We start from the raw sequence: 19,894 nt of genomic DNA, 5'->3' as shown, positions 1-19,894 counted from the left end.
CAGACGCACAGTCTGAATATCCATAGTAGGTACTCTTACATAATCATAACTCAAACAAATACGAAATTACTTCGTAATTTTAACACAATTCCGACAACCCAAAAGTATATTCGTAGGAGTCAATTCAATATCACTGCTCTAACGTAGTGAACAATATTAATACATAAATAATTACATATTTAATGGATATATATATATATGTATATTACAGTATTACACTTTACCTGTACTTACCTACTGTTTTATTAATTTATAAACTAACTTGTTATTTCCTATAACATCATTAATTAACACTAACTGTAACATATTATGTATGTAAGTACCTATATACGAGGATAAAAAAAGTAATATAATAATTTATGGTGGCTCGTACAATGAACATGGTATGACTAATATTAGATATGATAAGAATAGGCTGATATCTATTTAGGTAATGACTATTATAATATTTATATTATATACAGAATGATTAACAAAGCATGCTCACCCTTATTTTTTCTTCAATAATGCATTTATTCAAAATATTGGGAATTTTAAGTTTACTTAAAAGTTAAAGATTATTATATAAATTCTTGAGATTTTGTATACTACTTAAGAAGGGATCTATGGAGATACAATATACAAACTTCTGTTTTTCAAATGACAACCTTCCTTTCTGCTGTAAATTATTTAGCGAATATTTTTTCTGAAAATGTTGACGTATTAAAATTCAAATTCAAACGAGTAGTTTTTGAGTTATTTAACTTAATGTATTAAGGATAATAGGCTCATGATAATGGGTTTGGAAGATATGAGGGCTGTGCGTTTTGAAAACCTAAACACCTAATTGATGTAAATCAGTAATCTATAATTTTTTTAAATGGTCCAAGTTTAATAAATATTATATCTAAATTTTTTATAAATTATTTTTAAAAACTTAGTAGTAGACTCTTAGTATAAACATTTTAATAACTGATAAACTGCTCATTCAAATTTTGAAGTTGATGCATACTTAAATGAAATAATATACAGTAAAAAAGGAAATTTATTTGAAAATTAAAAGTTTATATTACCACACTCCTTAAGTAATATAAAAATATCAAGAATTTTAAAATATGATCTTAAATTACCTATATTAGAAAATACTAAAAATCAGAATTTGAATAAATTCATTATTAAAGAAAAGGTAAGAATGATCAATGATCATACTTGGTGGTCACACTGTATAATAATTATTAATCAATACATGGATACCTACTTATTATTATTTACAGGCTAATATTTTTATTTATAAGTAGCCATTTATTAGACTGACCAAATCCACCAAAAAAAATAAAGGTTGTCATGAAGTTTTATAAAAATAACTCGGAATAATAGTTAGAACACAAATTCCGATTACATTCGCAATAGGAGTATCAAAGTACCGTACTAAAAATAACCAAAAAATATCCGTGGTTATTTTCGTATACAAACCGCGGCGTTTAGGGTTAATTACACTCAGGGGCGGATAGGCCTATCGGGAAATCAGGATTTTCCCAGTGGGCCCCTGTCCGTACCAAATTATGGGGCTCCCAGTCTAAAAACGGTATTTTATGTTTTAAATGTTATTAATTATATAATAATAATACCGAACTATATACAATTTGGAAACAGTTTATTAAGTTTATTTTATTAGTAGGTATTTTGCTTATAATTAAAAATGAAACAAATACTTTTGCGTTTACGTTAATAATACATGACATTGTATATATACATATTATAGTACGTTTTCTAGACAGTTTACTAATTACGCTCAAAACATTTTACAATACCTAAAGAAAATGTATTAGTTAGTAATAACTTATAATTATTATATAATAAATGAAAACGCTAACCGATTTTTTTATAAGTATTAATACATAATGGCACCTTGGGCCTTGTGCCCTTTATATAATAATAAGTGAAATAAATAAATATTTTTTTTGCATTGTACAAGTTATTTTTTGATCGTTGATTTTTTTTAATTAATTACCAGTTATATTACATTATAATTCGTTTCATAAAATTCCCGATACTGTTATAAAATACCCAGTCACTTAAATCCGTAATCAATTGATCAATAAATAAGTTTTAATTTGCGATCATTTTAATATATATTATACAAGAGCAATTGGTATACTGACCCTAAACGAAAATTTTGTTTTAAGTACAATTGGTCCATGCCTGTTTTCTATGTATATTATGGATAATGAATATATTACTATTAATTATTATAATGTATTGTATGCATGAGTGGTACTCAAAAAATAATATAACAAGAATGATCTTTTAATGACAAGCGCTTCTAAATGCAATAAAATAACTGGATTTTTTCTCTTAAGTATGTAAAAAATTATTTAAGACATTCAATGTCACAAGAGCATTTAGAAAGTTTAATGTTAATGAGTATTGAAAATGAAATGTTAACTAAAATTAACCCTAATAATATTATTGATAAGGTGGCAGCATAAAGTGATGTATTAAAAAAAAAAAAATTAATGTATTAATAATTATAATTGAATAGTTTTATATTAAAATAAAATAATATTAGAGTAAGAATTATATAAACTTGTCTTATAAATGTACTGCGAGCGAAGCGATCAAAAAATGTTTGGGCTCTTGAATTAAATTCTCCGATAATAAAAAACAGTCCTATCCGCGCCTGAATTTACACTTAAATACAACCTTAATTATATTTTAATTTATATATAATAATAGTATAAATTAATACATCATATTAGCTATACATACCTTTCTTAAAAAACAACCTTAGATATGCCACTACAATGGCATATGATCATATCAAATACGACTTTGATGATGTTTTGCACACCATAAAAATAACACAACCTTCTGTGTAAAGTGACGTCAGCTATGCAACATTGAAATCGGAAAATTATTTGTTTACGTCAACGCGTCATGCATACCTATCGGAGCTACGTGATTATACCTAGATATTTCTATCATGACCACGGTTATAGATGGATTAGGTTAAATAGCTCTTTCTACACTCTTTCTGCAATCGTGACTATGACCACTGCCACATTTAACAGACTCGCTGATGAACGCGGTAGATTAAGTTAAAACAAAATAGCTTTTGTCTTCCAAACCGAATACCACAAGTCCGGTATATATCCATTTATCCATTTTACGATAGTCGATCACGACTGTGATCCACGGAGGCTCAAAAATACTTGGCAGTCTAAACTAAAATTATTTCTAATCTTAAAAAAAAGATACCTGCGTACCCCGTACACAATACACTATAGTTCACATGTCACATCGCTACAGTTAATAGATATACCACCAGGGACCAGAACTTAATTGCACAAGCATCACCGTTTCCCGCCAAGTTTGTTTACCACCAGTAAAATAAATAATAATATATATTTCCAGAACAAATGCAGTTTAGTTCCCAGTGCTCCCAGTGCCGCAACATCCACCCAGGTAGCCGAGGCAATGCCATGGGAACGGCCTCCATTGCTATTTTGTGGCCCCTATTTATAATTTTCGCAATTTTTAATTTTTATATTAAAATACCTACTGTATTGCGAGGATTTGTGACAATTCTGTATAAGATAAAATTAACAATGTATGTACTACATTTGATTTTCTTAATCCAAACAATCTCTTACGTTTAAGAGAAGATAATATTATAAAGGAGTCATACGATTTTATTCAAACATATAAAGATTTCATTAGTTCAGATTTTATCATTAAAAGAATTAATAAAAAATAAAAATTTTTAATTTTTAATGAAATGGCCATCTATCCCATTGGTTATACTTACCAATGATACAGCAACAAGTTTCTCGGAAATTTTAGTAGCTTGTACAATATTTTTAACACAACTAGTTACAGTAGCAACAGCTGAGAGATCATTCTCAAAATAGAAAATCATTAAAAATTATTTAAGAAATTCATGTGGCAAAAATCGACTTACAAACATTGCTATACTCAATACTTAATACAGAACAAAAACGGACTTCAGAATTAAAAACAAACAAATTAATTAAAGATTTTTCTAATTTGAAAGCAAGAAAGATAAAATTTGTTTAAAATATTAACATCGTATTATTTTTTATAAAATGTAATACTTTATTCTAAAATATTATAATGAACTTATTTTTGCATGTGTTTTTATTTATAATAAATTAATATGATAGATATAAAAAAGGTATGTTCTTTACTAAAATTTATGTTTTACATGTATGAAATACTTTTTGATAAAGGTTAATGGTTCTATTTGTTTGTTGAATTTTATCTGACACCAATAAATTTATTGACTAATTTAAACCCTGGTGCAGTGGTGCTACATAGTGGCCCCTAAATAATCTTTTGTCCTAGGACTCAAAAATTCTAGTTGCGGCACTGTTAGTTCCCACGCGATTTTTTCGATCCCCCCCCAAATGTGTGTTTTAAAGCACTGAATACAGAAGTCTATAATTCAAAAATTCTCACAAATCATTATTTTGGAAGCTATATCTTTCCAAAGTTTAGTATTAGTTGACTAAAAGTTTTGAAAAAAACTGCGAATTATTTAAATCGCAGTATGCGATAGTAATATCGTTGTATCAAACATATATAGCCCGCGTTGCACTAACGCGGTGAACTAACCGGCCGGCTTCTCGAAACTAAAAAAAATATTTAAAATCAGGAGATTAATGAAATTAAAATGTTGAAACATCAATATTTTCAGAAAAACGAATTCTACAAAATGGATATCTTCAATTTTTTTGAAAATAATTAAAATAAAAAAATATATTTTTTAACTTTTTTACCAAAACATTAAAATAAATTAAAATATAAAATATTTGTAGTTCTTGTCTCTGTGTGAGTTTTATTAAAAAATCAGAATTGTGATATCTCCATATTTCAGAAGACATCACAATAGGTTAATTCTCACAGGACAATCAGGACACCTTATGTATAAAAATTTTAGAAAATGTATCGTTTGTCAAGTTTTGTTGCTAAACAAATTCAGTGAAATAGGAATCTAGATAATGGCGAGCTATTGAATAGATAGTAATCCATCTATTTAATCAATTTTAAAATGATTTATAGCTATTATATAATATACAGTTAAGTCGCAATAATTCAAACCTTGATAACTCAAAAAATTTGACAACTCGAATTTCTTTTTATTCCATTAAATATATTTATTATATATAAATTATTAAATTAATATAAATTCGAGATAGATATCTCAAATAATACAAATATCGAAGCGAATTTTTATCTCCCTTCAACTTCGAGTTATCGTGACTCAACTGTATTACAACTATTACTATGATTATTGATTAATATGATGTAAGCACGATTAAAGATATACCTACTTATATCTTAAATCGTGATTACAGCTTTAAAATTAAATGGTAATATCAATAAAAACAAACATATGACATTTCCTAAATAATATTATTAGCTTTGAATTTGATAATAGGTAAATTAACTCTAATATTAAAGCTAACAACATAAAGTGTGTTCTGCGAAACGCAAATTTGCTATGATTTACGTTAGTAAGACACTACATATAACGTAGTCCTCTTAAACTTATTGTTTAAGTATAATAATTTGCTTGATAAAAGATGTTGTTAAAAAAATAATTGTTATTGTCATATAACTATAGGTAATAAGTAATAACTAATAAGTATATAAATATATATATTATAATGTGCTCTTAATAAATTGTTAAACTATCGTTTAATTATAAATATTATATAATAGTTATTTTATTGTACCAATACCATTCACTCATACACGTATACAGGATGTTCAATCTCCTACCCCTCCCTCAAAAATTTCAGAATTTCACGTGTAAGTAAAAAAATGTTTAGTATACCTACTCGTATACAGGTGTATATAATATGTATTATTGATTATTTTAATTTGTTAAAAGAAACCTAAAACCTTCATCCTAATTATTTTTTGGACGTGCCTCAACAATATTATAGTCAATTATTTAAAACCGTTTTTTTCTTTCTTTTTTAACTAAACTGTTTTATTAGATATTACATAAGTACTCATTTATAATATAGTCGATTATTGTTAATTTCCACGTTTGACATTCTTCCAAAAGTTTTTCATTAAAAAAACCATGTTTTAATGAAATATTCTAGTTATGTTTTGCATTAATATGGAATATAACTGATATTTTTTTATTTGTTGATAGAATTAATTATGAGTAGAGTTCAGGACTTCTTGCATTTACGTGTTTTTTGAAGTGGTCGCGTAGATTATTCTAGGTGAGTTATAAATTTGTTTTATGAGATCGCGATACTAAATACTAAGTTTAAATTTGCATATTTTTGCATATTTTAGGAAAAATACATATTTGAACAATTTTTTGCATTTTTTAAATTTATATGTAGTTACGTAAAATTGTCGGAAAAAATCGTAATTGAAAAAAATTCAAAAATATTATTTTAAATAAATTAAGATCGTAGTCGGTCGTATCTAACTTGTACCTGCACCTGTTTAAAATAGTTTCTATGTTGCTTGAGTATTAATCTTTTTAGTTTTTATCAACAATATCAACAATTGCATATGTGCCAGATTTTTAAAAATTATAATCAATTTTTATTATGTACCTACCTAATTTTTTAATTTTTATTATTATAATTATATAATATGTTTTATGCGTTTTCAAAAACAAAATGAATAATTAACTGCATATTTTGATGATTTTTACTACATATATCGATAATGTTAAGTGCAACAAGTCCCAATGAACTCTAACTAAGAATAAGGTCTCTACTTGATTTTTTTTTTTTTTTGAACATTAATAACTTGATGATATAAGAATGATGCGGATGATAAAATTATATCTTAATAATTTTAGAGTTATAAATTATAATTACTGTGAAATGATTCAACAGTTAAGAACGAAGTTTTTTATGTACAGTTACAGTTCGGAAATACGTACCTACAATATTATCATGTTTTAAATATTGATAGTTATAGATATTATGCTACAGCTACATTTAAAATACCTACAAATTGATAGGTACACATTTAACGAATAAAAATAATATATTTATAATTATACTGGTTCATATTATATTTGTATAACACATTTAACAAATATCAGCAAACCAATTTCTTTTTTTAAATATAGTTTGATTTTATTTTCAATATATTTCTAACTAATACTCTTAATGTTTTTAATAGTTTCCAAATCTTAGGAACATTTTATTATTTTTAAACTAATTACTAATATTTGCTGAACGAATTTCGTTTAAAATTTTCGTTTGAAAAAATTTCATCCTTCCTCACCACAAACATGATCAAATTATGAAACTGGATATCACTTCATGCATATTTTGGTAACTTTGGTACCTAATTGTTGTAATTTAGTACGGTTGCCACGATTAATATTTTTCCCTAAAAATGAATAGTTTTACATTCAAATAAGTATTTAAATATATATAATGTTGTAATTTTTTTATTTTATTTGTATTGTATCTGGTACACATTTTAAAAATAACAATTCACAATATACTATATACATATTACATACATTATATTACTTCACACTTATGATAAATTCCACTCAATAAATAAAAAATATTTTTATTTATTTACCAATGCGAATCATGTCCCTGTTAATGTATTCAAAATATTAACATCTTTCAGAGAAATTACTTTAAAAATGATAATTCATAAGCTTTCCTTTTTACAGTTATGCTTGTCTATTTAATGTTTTAATATTATTTCTGGTTTATAATTTATTAATTTGTATGATAATTTGTCATTCTCGAAAAAATGTATTTTGGCATATGTACCAGGCGAATAATTTTGCATTACAATTTGTAAATTATATTAGTATAACTCCAGGACATTTTTCCCATTTTTAGACGATTCCTATAGTTTAAATTTAAAACTATTTAATATAAGTAGTTTTTCCTTTTTTTATTGATCATTAAATACATGGTTATATAGGCCATTATAGTATAAGATTTTGAGTTAGGTTAAATGTTATTTACATTTAAAGTTTTTCCTTATTGAATATACATTTTCGAAAGCAATATTTTTTTAATTAAAGTAAATACGTAACGGTTGCAACGTCTTACCAAACTAAAAAGATATAACACTAGTCGCTGACTGACTGCAATATTGCTTGGCTGCATCCGAATTGGTTACCGATAAAGATTTTCGAAAAAGCAAAATACGATATAATATAAATGAAATATTTAATATTATTAAAACATTTAAAGACTTTCAATGGAATTCAAAAACAACAATTCCGAAATGAGACGAACATTAAAATTGTTTTTTTGGCTTATCTTTACTATTGCCCAAGAAGTTAACGATTGCTATATTAACGAATTAATGTAATTAAAACCAATAAATAAAAAACTTAATGAATTCTTTAATTATATTTTAGAAAATTATATTGAAAAAGATAGGTAGCTCATTTCCACCAACAATGTGGGTTGAATATACAGCAGTATAGAACGAACTACTAATTGCTGTGAATCATTTCACAGAAAGTTCAACGGTTACTTTTATTCCGCACATCCAAACATATTTCAGTTTATGGATGTAGTAAAAGAAGTTCAAATTTAAACTTATATAAAATCGCGAAGTACGAACAAACTACAAAACCTGAAGTCTAAAAATAAGGAAATATTATAAAAACAGAAATGGACAAGTAAAAAAATAACGAAATTAGTAGATATGATTTTTTTAAAAATGTTTGTTATAAGTTTTTACCTCAATAATAGAAAATAATAATAACAAAAAAAAAAATGTATAAATTAAAATTAACAATATACCTATATTTATTATTATTTATTTTATATTTTTAAATTAAGATTTGAATTTTTAAAAAATGTTTGTTATAAATGTTTACTGTTTATTATTATTATTATTAAGCCACAATTTTTAACAACTTTGGAACCAATTCAGATGTATTCTTTGTAACAACCCGGGAACCAATTCGGACCCTACGAATCTCCGAATATTAATTCGACCACGATTTATTTATTGCGAACGCAACTCGGAAATTATGCATCTTTTGTAATGTAATTTTTTAGTACACACCTAATCTAAAATATCAGAAATATCAGTTGAACAAATAGACGTCAATACATCATCTTTATCAGTAAATTCATGAACAATTCTTGATTTAACGACAATTACGAAAAACCAAAGAAACATGAATAAAATGCTCCTATTCTTATACACCAAATTCGATTAGGGCCCTGTTGTAAATTTACCCAAACGTTACATTAATTTGGGTCATTTTCCTAGAAGAAAACTACCTCTTTTAAAGATAGGTATTTTATAATATATTATTATATTCAGATATAACTAAATACCTTACTCGGAAACCTAACTAGAAGACTAAAATGCAGATGGTATACAGACCTAACCTTGTCTTGTTCTTATAATATTATATATTATGTTAGATGAATGGATAGATTCTCTAACTTCAGAATTTTTAGCTTTTGTAAATAAATAAATCTATTTTTTTAAATATTATTTAAAAATTAATATTTAATTTAGAGATAGTTCATTATCTAATGCCAGTAATATCTAGGTGTAAAAAAAATTTACCTATAAAAATATTTACCACATAAGTAATTTATTTTTCTATTAATAAATAGTAATATGCCAATACGGTAAGGTTATAATATTTACCGTTATATTTATAATTCTAAATAAATAAGTAAAAATTTTAGAAAACAGTAATTAATTCAATTTTGGAAATATAATAAACAATACAAATTTATACATACAAAATAAATATGTATGTATATTAACTAAGACCTTCATATTAATATACATGCTTAATATTAAATATTATAATTTTCAAATATTTGTAATTTATTTATATTGATCTTAGATTTATGACATTCACCAATCAGTTGATTCCAAAATACTTATATTATAAGATCTAATGAATCTGATTTACAATATTTAATTGGGATCTACAATACAATAAATACAATCACCAACAATATTTTATGATTTAAATAACAATAATATTATTTTAACACTGTTTCACCAATGTATAGCTAATGTACTTAAGTATGATTGATGATTAAATGATTTATACCATTATACATTTATACAAATCAAAAGCCTACACACTAAAGGATGGATTAATTATAAATACATACAAACATAAATAAATAAATAATGTATTGAGATCAAACATATCTACCATGATATAAATATTGAATTGTAAAAAAATATATATTATATTACACTATTTTATGAATATTCTCAAATTCAAGATTAAAGAAAAATCTATCTAATTATATGATTAAAATATCTAATTATTTCTTCCCATTTATTTAGTAGCAATGGGCTGAAACATACAGTCTAAATATTAAAATATTGCTTAAATAAATTTTAGACATATTTAAAAATACAACTTATATAAGTATATAATATTATAGTAATACACTATTACAAACTAAAATATTATGAAAAAATGAAGAAAATTGGAAGTAATAATTAAATAAGTAAAAATAAAAACTTAATCAGAATTATATATTTCTGATTATTTACAGTTTTATAGGAGTTTAAAATTTTTATTATTTTATTATATAGCAAGCTTAGTGAATTACGATTAAATGAATATTAATTTGTATATACTATATATAAACTTATCATAATTATTAATTATAAACTTAATTTTCAAAGCTCTTTAAATAATCTAAATATGTTATGTATATTGATTATAGTGATTATACTCTCTAAAATGGAATTACCCCTTTAGTTGTATAAATACTATTAAATAACTAATATTAAAGCACCGTTTTAGAATAATATAGACTTAGTTTCTAATTATAAATTATAATAATAAAACAAAATAATATGTATAAAAAAAAGTCTGTTTAACAAATTAGAATATTCATTATTCAAAAACTTAAAAAAAAAATGTACAAAAGTCAACAAAACAATATAAAAAACCAATAGTCCAATACATTCTTTGCTTAGGTAAAATTTGAAAATTTAAATATATTTTTCAAATTAATAAAATGAAGATGAAAATTATAATAACAAATTAACTTTAACTACACAGTGTCCTATATATTATAAAATTTGATGAATATTTTTAATAAATACAGTAAATGCCACTTATTGGACTTGATTTGGGACCAGAACATGCATGTCCATTAACCAAATGAATCAATTAGGCGAAAGATTTAAAATAAAAAGATGTATGTATTTAATAAATATAGATATGTAATAATAAGTAAAATAGAGAAATGTACTTAATCATTTTTATTATTTTTTATTTATTAGCATTTAAATATATTCACTTAATTGAATATAATTATTAGTTATTAATTATATGACTTAATTAATTGACCCATTAAACCGGTATAATTTGTCCTGAACACATTAAATCTTGGTATACTTAACACACAAAGAGAGCAATAGTCAAAGATGACCAAAATACGTTGTGGTTTATGCATCTCTGTGATTTAATATGCTGCTAAGTGAAAAAAATTAGACATAAAGATATTAATTTAAAATAGCAGGGAGTTGTACTCTATAGGTGACAGAATATAATAGTACATATGCAAGTATACTGGCCAGCCTGTTCAGTCCAAAAGACAAATGAGTCAATTAACCACAAGTCCAATAAGCAACTATTGTAAAATAATTTATTGCCGATTAGCTTGAAAAAAAAATAGGTGAAATTAAAAAATATAATATTGTATAGGGTTTCAAAAAAAATTACCAAACATACCTTTTAAGATGTTTGAAATATTAGGACAATTTTTCACTATACACTTTGTATATGAATGAATCAAATACATTCATAATAATGGTACTAAGTCAATCGGCAAAAATACATAAATTAACATAAAAATTTGTAAATTTAATAATACTTGTGTTACTGAAAAATCATGTTACTTTTAAGTAATATTGTTCTTATAAATGTTTAATGATAAACACTATAGTATTACACGTAAAATTAATTACTCAATTTAGTGAAATATTGAATTAGTTAGTATAAGCTAATAATACATTTTTAAATATAAATATATTGTAAGTATGTGTGTACATACATGGCAGTTTCAACTAAAATATTATTCCTTTAGTTAAAATACTCCCATAAATAGCTTAAGATCATCTTTTTCGACGACAATGCCTTTTATGTTCACTACTCCAATGAATTAGTTGGCATTTAGGACTACAATATGCTGTATTCCAACAACAATGATAAATAGCTTCACTTTCACAATTCACACACTAAAAATATAATTTTTATAAATATAAATTAGTAATTCTAATATAGAGGGTACTGCATACTTGGTTAAATGATATATTGTGAAAAAGGAATCTCATATTATATTAAAAGGCATGGTTTATCCAAAATAAATATTAAAATGTTAAGAACCAATGACTACCTATTATATGATAGTGCTGCCAATTTAATATATTTTTATTCCCTAGTTTGACTGTTACCAAATGCATTTTACAACAATATATTTACATAAATTAAAAAGTGTATATATGTAAAGAATATAAAATGAAATTTATTGAATAAATTCTAATAAAAATCATTAGGTTTAAATATCAAAATTTAATAGTACAACCATTTGTAAGTATAATAAGTGATTATACAGATATAAACTAAAAAAAAAAAACATAAAATAGATGGCAAGAAATTATTTATTTGAGTATTCTTTCTATAAAGTAATGTATTAATAATCATAAAATGTTGATTGATTTTAAAAATGTATCAACTTTAAAATAAAAAAAATTACCCATTGTTTTTTCTTCACTTCAGACAGTGCAATATTGTGGTTTTCTTGCAATAAAGCAATCTCCTCTTTATGTTGTTCAATTATTTGTTCAATAGCTTTACGTTTTTCACTTTCCATTTCAGCACGAATCTAAAACAAAAAATTTCAATTGAGAATATAATAGGATACATACTTGTGTAGTATACTACCTACCAAAAAAACTTTAGAAATATAGTATGTTAAATTACTACCAATTGATTAATTCAATTTATCAAACTAAAACTTACTTAATCTATACCTAATGATGATCATTGTCAAGTATTTTATAATATTGTTATATCTAATTATATATTATTTTAACATCATCCCAGAAAATTTCTTATAAGTAGTATTGTAAATTAAGGGATCACTACCATTATTTTTTTAGTTGGTGGTCAAACAAAATTTTTTACTCCTTGGTTTTTGAGCATTGATTATTCATTATGTTATTTTAAAATAACAAGAAAGCATAATATATACAAAGTAAAACACATATGCAAACATAGCAAAATGAAAAGGCACAGTGTAGATTAAAATAATATACCTATAAGTCAATTATCATGGCTCTTGGTAGATAATTATCAGTTATAATAAATATTAAATTATAATATTATACAAATATTTTATATCATTTGTTTTAAAGACTCAAGTTAGAGATAGTTTTCTGTAATAAAATGAAATAAGAATACCTACGATAAGTAGCATACTACACGCATACGGCTTTTTAATAGGCAGTATTTTATAGTAGATAGTATACTACACAACTACCTATAATAGATAATACATCAAATACAACGGTAGCTTGTGTGAATGGGCAACAAGGCAGTTGCCCCCCTGCTGAAATTGTAACAAATTACTTTCAAAGAAGTTTGATATTGATTTAAATATTAACAATTATCTTGTACATTATTAATAAAAGTAAAAGATTTCCATTATTCTGAAAATACTATCAGACAATCAAAGTTTAAAAATATCCGTTACCAATAACCTGCTATTAATTTATATGTAATAATAAAATAAGATCAAAGTACAAAAATAAAGGAGGAGGGATTTGGTAATAACATGGCCACCGGAACAACACAAATAATCACCCGCAGACTACAGAAAACTATACGTAATAAGTAATAACTGAAAATATATTTTACTCTATTCATTTTCAATTGTCTTCCCACTTTCAAAGCCCACAAGCCGCCACTGATAAAATATATTTGATTACAAAACTAACCTTGTTTATATAGCTTTTAGGTGGTTTTTTACTGATTGGTTTAGTTTGCACTTTAACTGATCGTACTAAATCTTGACATGAAGAACTAACTGTTTCATCTTCAACAACATCAGGATCTTTTAACCTTTCAGTTGTAGATGTTATATTTTCATCTACTTCATTTTCTTTAACTGGAGATTTTGTTTTCAATGGCGATGCACTTTTTGATGTTTTAATTCCTTCGGATGCATTGATATTTTCTTTTGGACTTTTAACTTTAGTTTTCACATGTTTTACTGGAGTATTATCTACATGTAAGGGTTCGCTTACTTTCCTAGGTCGACCTCTAGGTCTTTTTTCTACAATGTTTTCAGGACTGGTTTTTTTAATTAATAAAGGTTTCTTTACAATTTTTTTGGGCGGACTCGTTTTTTTTTCTAGAGATAATGGTCTACCTCGTTTTCTTTTTACAGGTTTTACTTCATCTTTTGATTCTGATTCCTCAGTATCTGTTTCAACTTTTGCCTCGGCTTTTATTGATGTTTTCTGTTCTTTAACTTTTCTCCTTTCATAACGTTTTAGAATAGGTGAAGCTTCTACTTTAGGTGGTTCTTCTTCATCTTCTGAAGATGAACTAGATGAAGAGGATGATGATTGTGCAGCAAGACCAAATATAACTTTGTCCAGTTGAAGTTGATGGCGACGCAATTCCTCACATGCTTTGTTCCATTGAGAAGTACGACCCTGAGACTAAAAAAATAAGTGCTTATTAATATTTAACACAATTGAAAATACGTAACCTTACAGTCTTAAATATACATATTTTTAGTTTATATATTACAAAACAATGTAAGTAATACATTTTTTAAATTATATTTTAAATATTAACCTGTAAAGTATGAATGTTCACCGATATTGGTCGTATTTGAGATTTGTCAATAATTCCGAGCTGGTGTTCACTACCAAAAAATCTTACTTCATACATATCACCCTCAATTTTTAAAACCTGAAATATTATTTAAAAATAAAATAACTTTAAAATAAGTCTTAATTTTATTATTAATACTTTTGCTGGCCAATATGGAAAATCTTCTTGTTTTGCATACACTAGTTCGTGTGGGGGTTTACATGGCTTACAAAACCAAAATTTTGAATTTTTTTGTATAGAATATTTGTAACAATAACGGCATCTCATTATTTCATCCAAATCTCGATTGCAATCTCTCAACATTAAACGGCCATAATCAGCTAAACTGCTATGAACTATAAAACAAATAAAAAATATATAATAAAAAAAAACTAATATAAATTATTATATTGCCTGAATTTAATATTTTTATATAAACTATTTATTTTTGTATGTGTTTAATATTTCTAGTTTTATGAAGGAAAGAATATAATTATTGTTATAATTTACCGCCATGAAAAATAATAATATTGTGAACAAAGGTTAATATATCTGCTCGGAACTCTTCAACATTTTTATACTCATCATCATCAGCTTTATCTTCAATCATTTGAAGATCTATAATTCTAAAATTTAATGAAAAAATTAAAAATATACATTAAAATCAGAGCACAATATAAATTTACTTGAAAATAAGAAGATTTATCCTCCAAGGATCTTTGTCTTTTAATGCAGATTTCATGTTAAAGTGTAAATCACTGCCTTTTAATTGACTCTGAAACTGAAGTCTGTCTGAAACATATGTTGATGGAGCTGTGGTAGCAATTTTGCGTTCTGACCATGGTAAAGGTATCTAATTAATAAAAAATATATTTATTAATAATATCAAACGCCATATATTCAGGATATTTACTTTTTCTCTTAATCTGCCAGTAGTATGATAAAGAAGCCTATTAAGCTGACTTTTTTTAATCTTTTTACAAGCTTCTTTAGTAGAAGCACAATTCTAAAAGAATATGGTTATTCATTATCATTTTAAATAATATTTATTGCAATAATAAGTAATACTTACTTTGCATATATTACAAATAAACTTATGCTTAACATCATTTTCTGGCAAGTCCTTTTTTTCAATACATGAAAGATGGAAAACTCGATAACAAGATGTACAACTTATAACATCTCCAGCACTATGACATTGAAAACAGTACCAATCATGACTATCCTTGTCAGCCTAAAGAAAAACATTACAATTTGTAAAATATATTAATATATTCAAGCAGAATAAGTCACAAACTTTTTCTTCTGGAAGTTTATATCCTTCAGTTTCAACTCCCGCTTTAGAACCTTTGTTACCAACTCGTTTGGTTAAAATTAAAAGACCATCACGTACACAATAATTTAATTGTCTTCCGACTTCCTCTGTTGAATAAAAAATAATTAGTTTAGAAAAATATATATTTAAATAAAACTTATGTTATACCTGGTGACATATTGTGGACTTTAGTCATATATTTTGTGATGCGATCGATATCTGGTACCTGCCTTTGAAAACGTATCACTTTCACAGCATCCCACAGCTGTTGAACAGCCAATGGGCATGATATACGGCGGCGGCTCATTGCCATAAATAATCTATCACCCATGTCAATTAGTACACCAGTTATTGACAAAGAAAAAAATGTGTATACTTTTTATTCATTTTAAAATGATGCAAGTTAAGCAACACTTGTCAAATTTGTAATTATTTATCTAATTACACAATGATTGTTTCTAAATACATATCCAATAAAACCCAATCTGAAAAAAAAAACAAAATTATTTAATACATAAACATTAACAATTTTCTAATAAATAGATATGTTTTAAGTATATATTGAAAAGTAAAAAAAAGACATTTTAAAAACAATAGGCAATAGTCTAATATTTACAATTAAGGTTCAAATTTTTAGATTTAAATTAAGTTGAAATATGACACTAATAATTTGTAAAAACAAATAAACAAATTCTCCATAAATTAATTTAAGTAAAAAAATATGCAAAAATAATCAATTAACATCAAAATATGCTTTTATATATAAGTTTATAATTTTTTAATAAACTTGTTTTTTGAAAAATATATAAAATGAAAAACCAATAATAATAAAAAAAGAACACAAACTAAATATATTATAAAAATTATTATTTTGTTTAGTTTATTGATGTACAAATAAAAAATTAAGTAAGAAAATACTGTAATATACTAATATACCTATAGATATAATAGATAATTATAAATCATAATGATATTGAGATAAAATATTTTAAAGAATAAAACATAAATTGGTAAAAAAAAAAAAGAAGCAAGATATAGGTAAATATAAATATATCAGTGATACATCAGACTGATAACGATTGCATAGAAATATTTAGTGACAAATACATTTTGTTTTTGTAAAAGATGTCTTATGTTGTAGATTACTTAAGTCAGTTTGAACTCAATATTATATTTAAACTAACTGTATGGTATCTTTTTCCATAACCTAATCTATTATGAAATACGTAATATGCAGCTTGATACAAAGATTCTTTGATTTTATTCTGATTAATACTTACTTACAATATTAATATTGTAAGTATCTAGGATAACATTTAAATAAGTCTTATAAAAACTATTAATTGAACAAGTCAATGAGATTGTGTCAAGCAAACCTCACTAAATTCTTACACTACATAATCAAGTTTAAAGACATGGTATAAAAAATGAATCAAATATATTTGACATAACGGTTAGTATCGTGACCTCAGTAGAACAAGTTGTAGTTGATCAAAATATACATTATAGATGTATCTAATTTGTTTAATACCAATATACTTGAGTTCCTAAACGATTTCAGTAAAAATACAAACGACGACTCAACTTTAGACACCCAGCGTAACAGTCGTGTGCGGAACACAAAACTTGTGTAAATGTACACGTAAATATCATAGAATTGACTCACTGAAAAGGTAGTCATAAGATCGTATAATCGACATAAACGGTACTAGAAATTAATACTTTTATAGAATAATATCTCATAAATGGCAAGTGGGTATTGAAAAAATAGAAAACCCAGACGTGAATATATTACGTTTTTGGTTTCGTCGAGTCGACTGAAGTTGGCGCCCGTTGTCCGGTGATCGTCCGCTCACACGAAAATGGCGGCAAACACATTGCGGTGATGACGACGTTGGCGGATGGACGTCACGGGCGGGAAAGCATCGAATTCAAACGACATCGCTGGACACGTTCAAATCAAAAACTTCACGGATGTGAAAATATTATAGCGCAAAAACGAAAACAGTGATTAATATTGTTGTTTACAAACATAAAACGAAAATGAAAGGGATATGGAAGGGGGCACGTCGAGTACTCGAGTTTAGGTTTTGCCGTTTTTGGGTGGGATTCCGCTCTTCTCTTCTATCAAACAATCTACCCACCCGTCCAACCAATTTTGTCGAAGCATAAACACATCAGTGTGACCAATCGGTTTCCGTAAACTACTGATAGAACCTATTTACACTAGGCCGGCAATCGGTACCATTGACTTTATACTATAAAGTAAAAAGTTATAAATGTATAAGTTATAAGTTTTAGTATAGTCAATGGTCGGCACTAACCCACAGCCTACATACCACAGTCATTTAGATATTAGCATTGAAAAAATTCAGTTTTTAATATTCAATTTTTTTGTTTTTAAGATAATCCAAAAACAGATAACCTAATGGTTATTTGTATTCCGTAGAAAGGTGCTTGCATTTTACCTAATGTTTACATGGTTATATTTTACACATAATATTATATATTTCAAAATATTTTATAGATATTTTAAATTCTCCTTTTATACTTAGCTTTTTTTTTTTTAATAAATGTTGAAAAAAAAATATTCACTGGTGCTTGAAAATTCATTACAAGACGTTCCTCAATTCCTCATATGTTATACGAGACTATGGCTATTTTCACGAGACGTGACTAGTGATTACCGCCAAACGGCCAAGACTACTTCCTTTATCTGCTTATCGCGACTACCACAATTAGCTGAACAATATCCACCTTCCACCTTGGTTTTAGCGTCGCAATTCACAATTGTTATATCTATCATTACCTGTATTAAATCAGTGGTTGACTTGGGGGGACGCAGTCCCTCAACTAATTTTTTGGATACACTAGCGTACCCCTAATTAACCATAAAGGGTAGTGTGGGGTGACCTCCCCACCATCATGGTTATATAAGTTATTAAAATGTTAGGGACGCTACTTTTTTAAAAGTAAGTAAAGTACCTCTACTACTTTATTTCCAAGTCAACCAGTAAATTATTAGTTTTTATCTGATGTTTCTTAGATGATGGAAAATAAACTGTTATGCAGTAATTTCGCAATAGTTTTTAATATAGTCCAATGAAAGTTATGATGTTTGCCATTTAATTAATTTTGATAGGCCGTGTAGTTTTTACCTAACCGTATGTCAAATGGGACTGTAGCACACGGTTTAAGATAGAAATCTTAAACCGTGCTGTAGCACCAGCTGTGGCGTACGCCGTGTAAAATATATTACTTATGATTACTGATTAACTGAATATTAGGTATTTAAATCTTTTTTTAAGTATATAATTCGAATGTGGCTATCCTTACAATACCTACAGATTAAAAAAAATATCAAAGAATTAAATAATTATGATTAAATTACATACGGGTACGATGTCCTCTTAATATAAAATAAAAATAAAAAGAAGGTAGTCTCGTATAACAGGAAAGTATGAGTTGTTCAAATACTAATTAAAAGATATTTAAAATAATATAATATATTTCGAAATAATTTTTATAAGCGATTAAATTAAGAATTTTAATGAAATACATTATATCCCAAAAATATTCAACTATTTTTTTGTTTACACTTAAATTTTAAAATAGTATATACAATAGAAACTCGATTATCTGTGTTTGCGATTAACCGTGCTCACTCTTCCGAAAATTTAAAAATAAGTATGGACTGTAGGTGTATAACATTATTG

At 25.8% G+C, this 19,894-nt stretch overlaps 1 protein-coding gene across 1 annotated transcript; it reads right to left on the bottom strand.

Annotated features, from left to right (window-relative positions):
• Positions 1-10,833: 10,833 nt before the first annotated feature.
• On the bottom strand, positions 10,834-18,648 carry LOC113551500 (zinc finger MYND domain-containing protein 11-like). Its single transcript, XM_026953769.1, has 13 exons — positions 17,974-18,648; positions 16,555-16,663; positions 16,347-16,498; positions 16,161-16,285; positions 15,936-16,097; positions 15,777-15,869; positions 15,550-15,716; positions 15,374-15,489; positions 15,023-15,219; positions 14,846-14,962; positions 13,978-14,706; positions 12,735-12,863; positions 10,834-12,216 (listed from the first exon to the last, which is right to left on the bottom strand). Exons 2-13 carry the CDS (start codon positions 16,563-16,565, stop codon positions 12,094-12,096), a joined length of 2,121 nt encoding a protein of 706 aa, XP_026809570.1. The 5' UTR covers positions 16,566-16,663; positions 17,974-18,648; the 3' UTR covers positions 10,834-12,093.
• Between the last annotated feature and the right edge of the window lie 1,246 nt (positions 18,649-19,894).

The sequence above is a fragment of the Rhopalosiphum maidis genome, chromosome 2 (genome assembly GCF_003676215.2).
Source record: "Rhopalosiphum maidis isolate BTI-1 chromosome 2, ASM367621v3, whole genome shotgun sequence".
Classification (NCBI taxonomy): domain Eukaryota; kingdom Metazoa; phylum Arthropoda; class Insecta; order Hemiptera; family Aphididae; genus Rhopalosiphum; species Rhopalosiphum maidis.
Note: the sequence above shows the minus strand (reverse complement) of the source record. Positions and strands in the feature narration are given on the sequence as shown.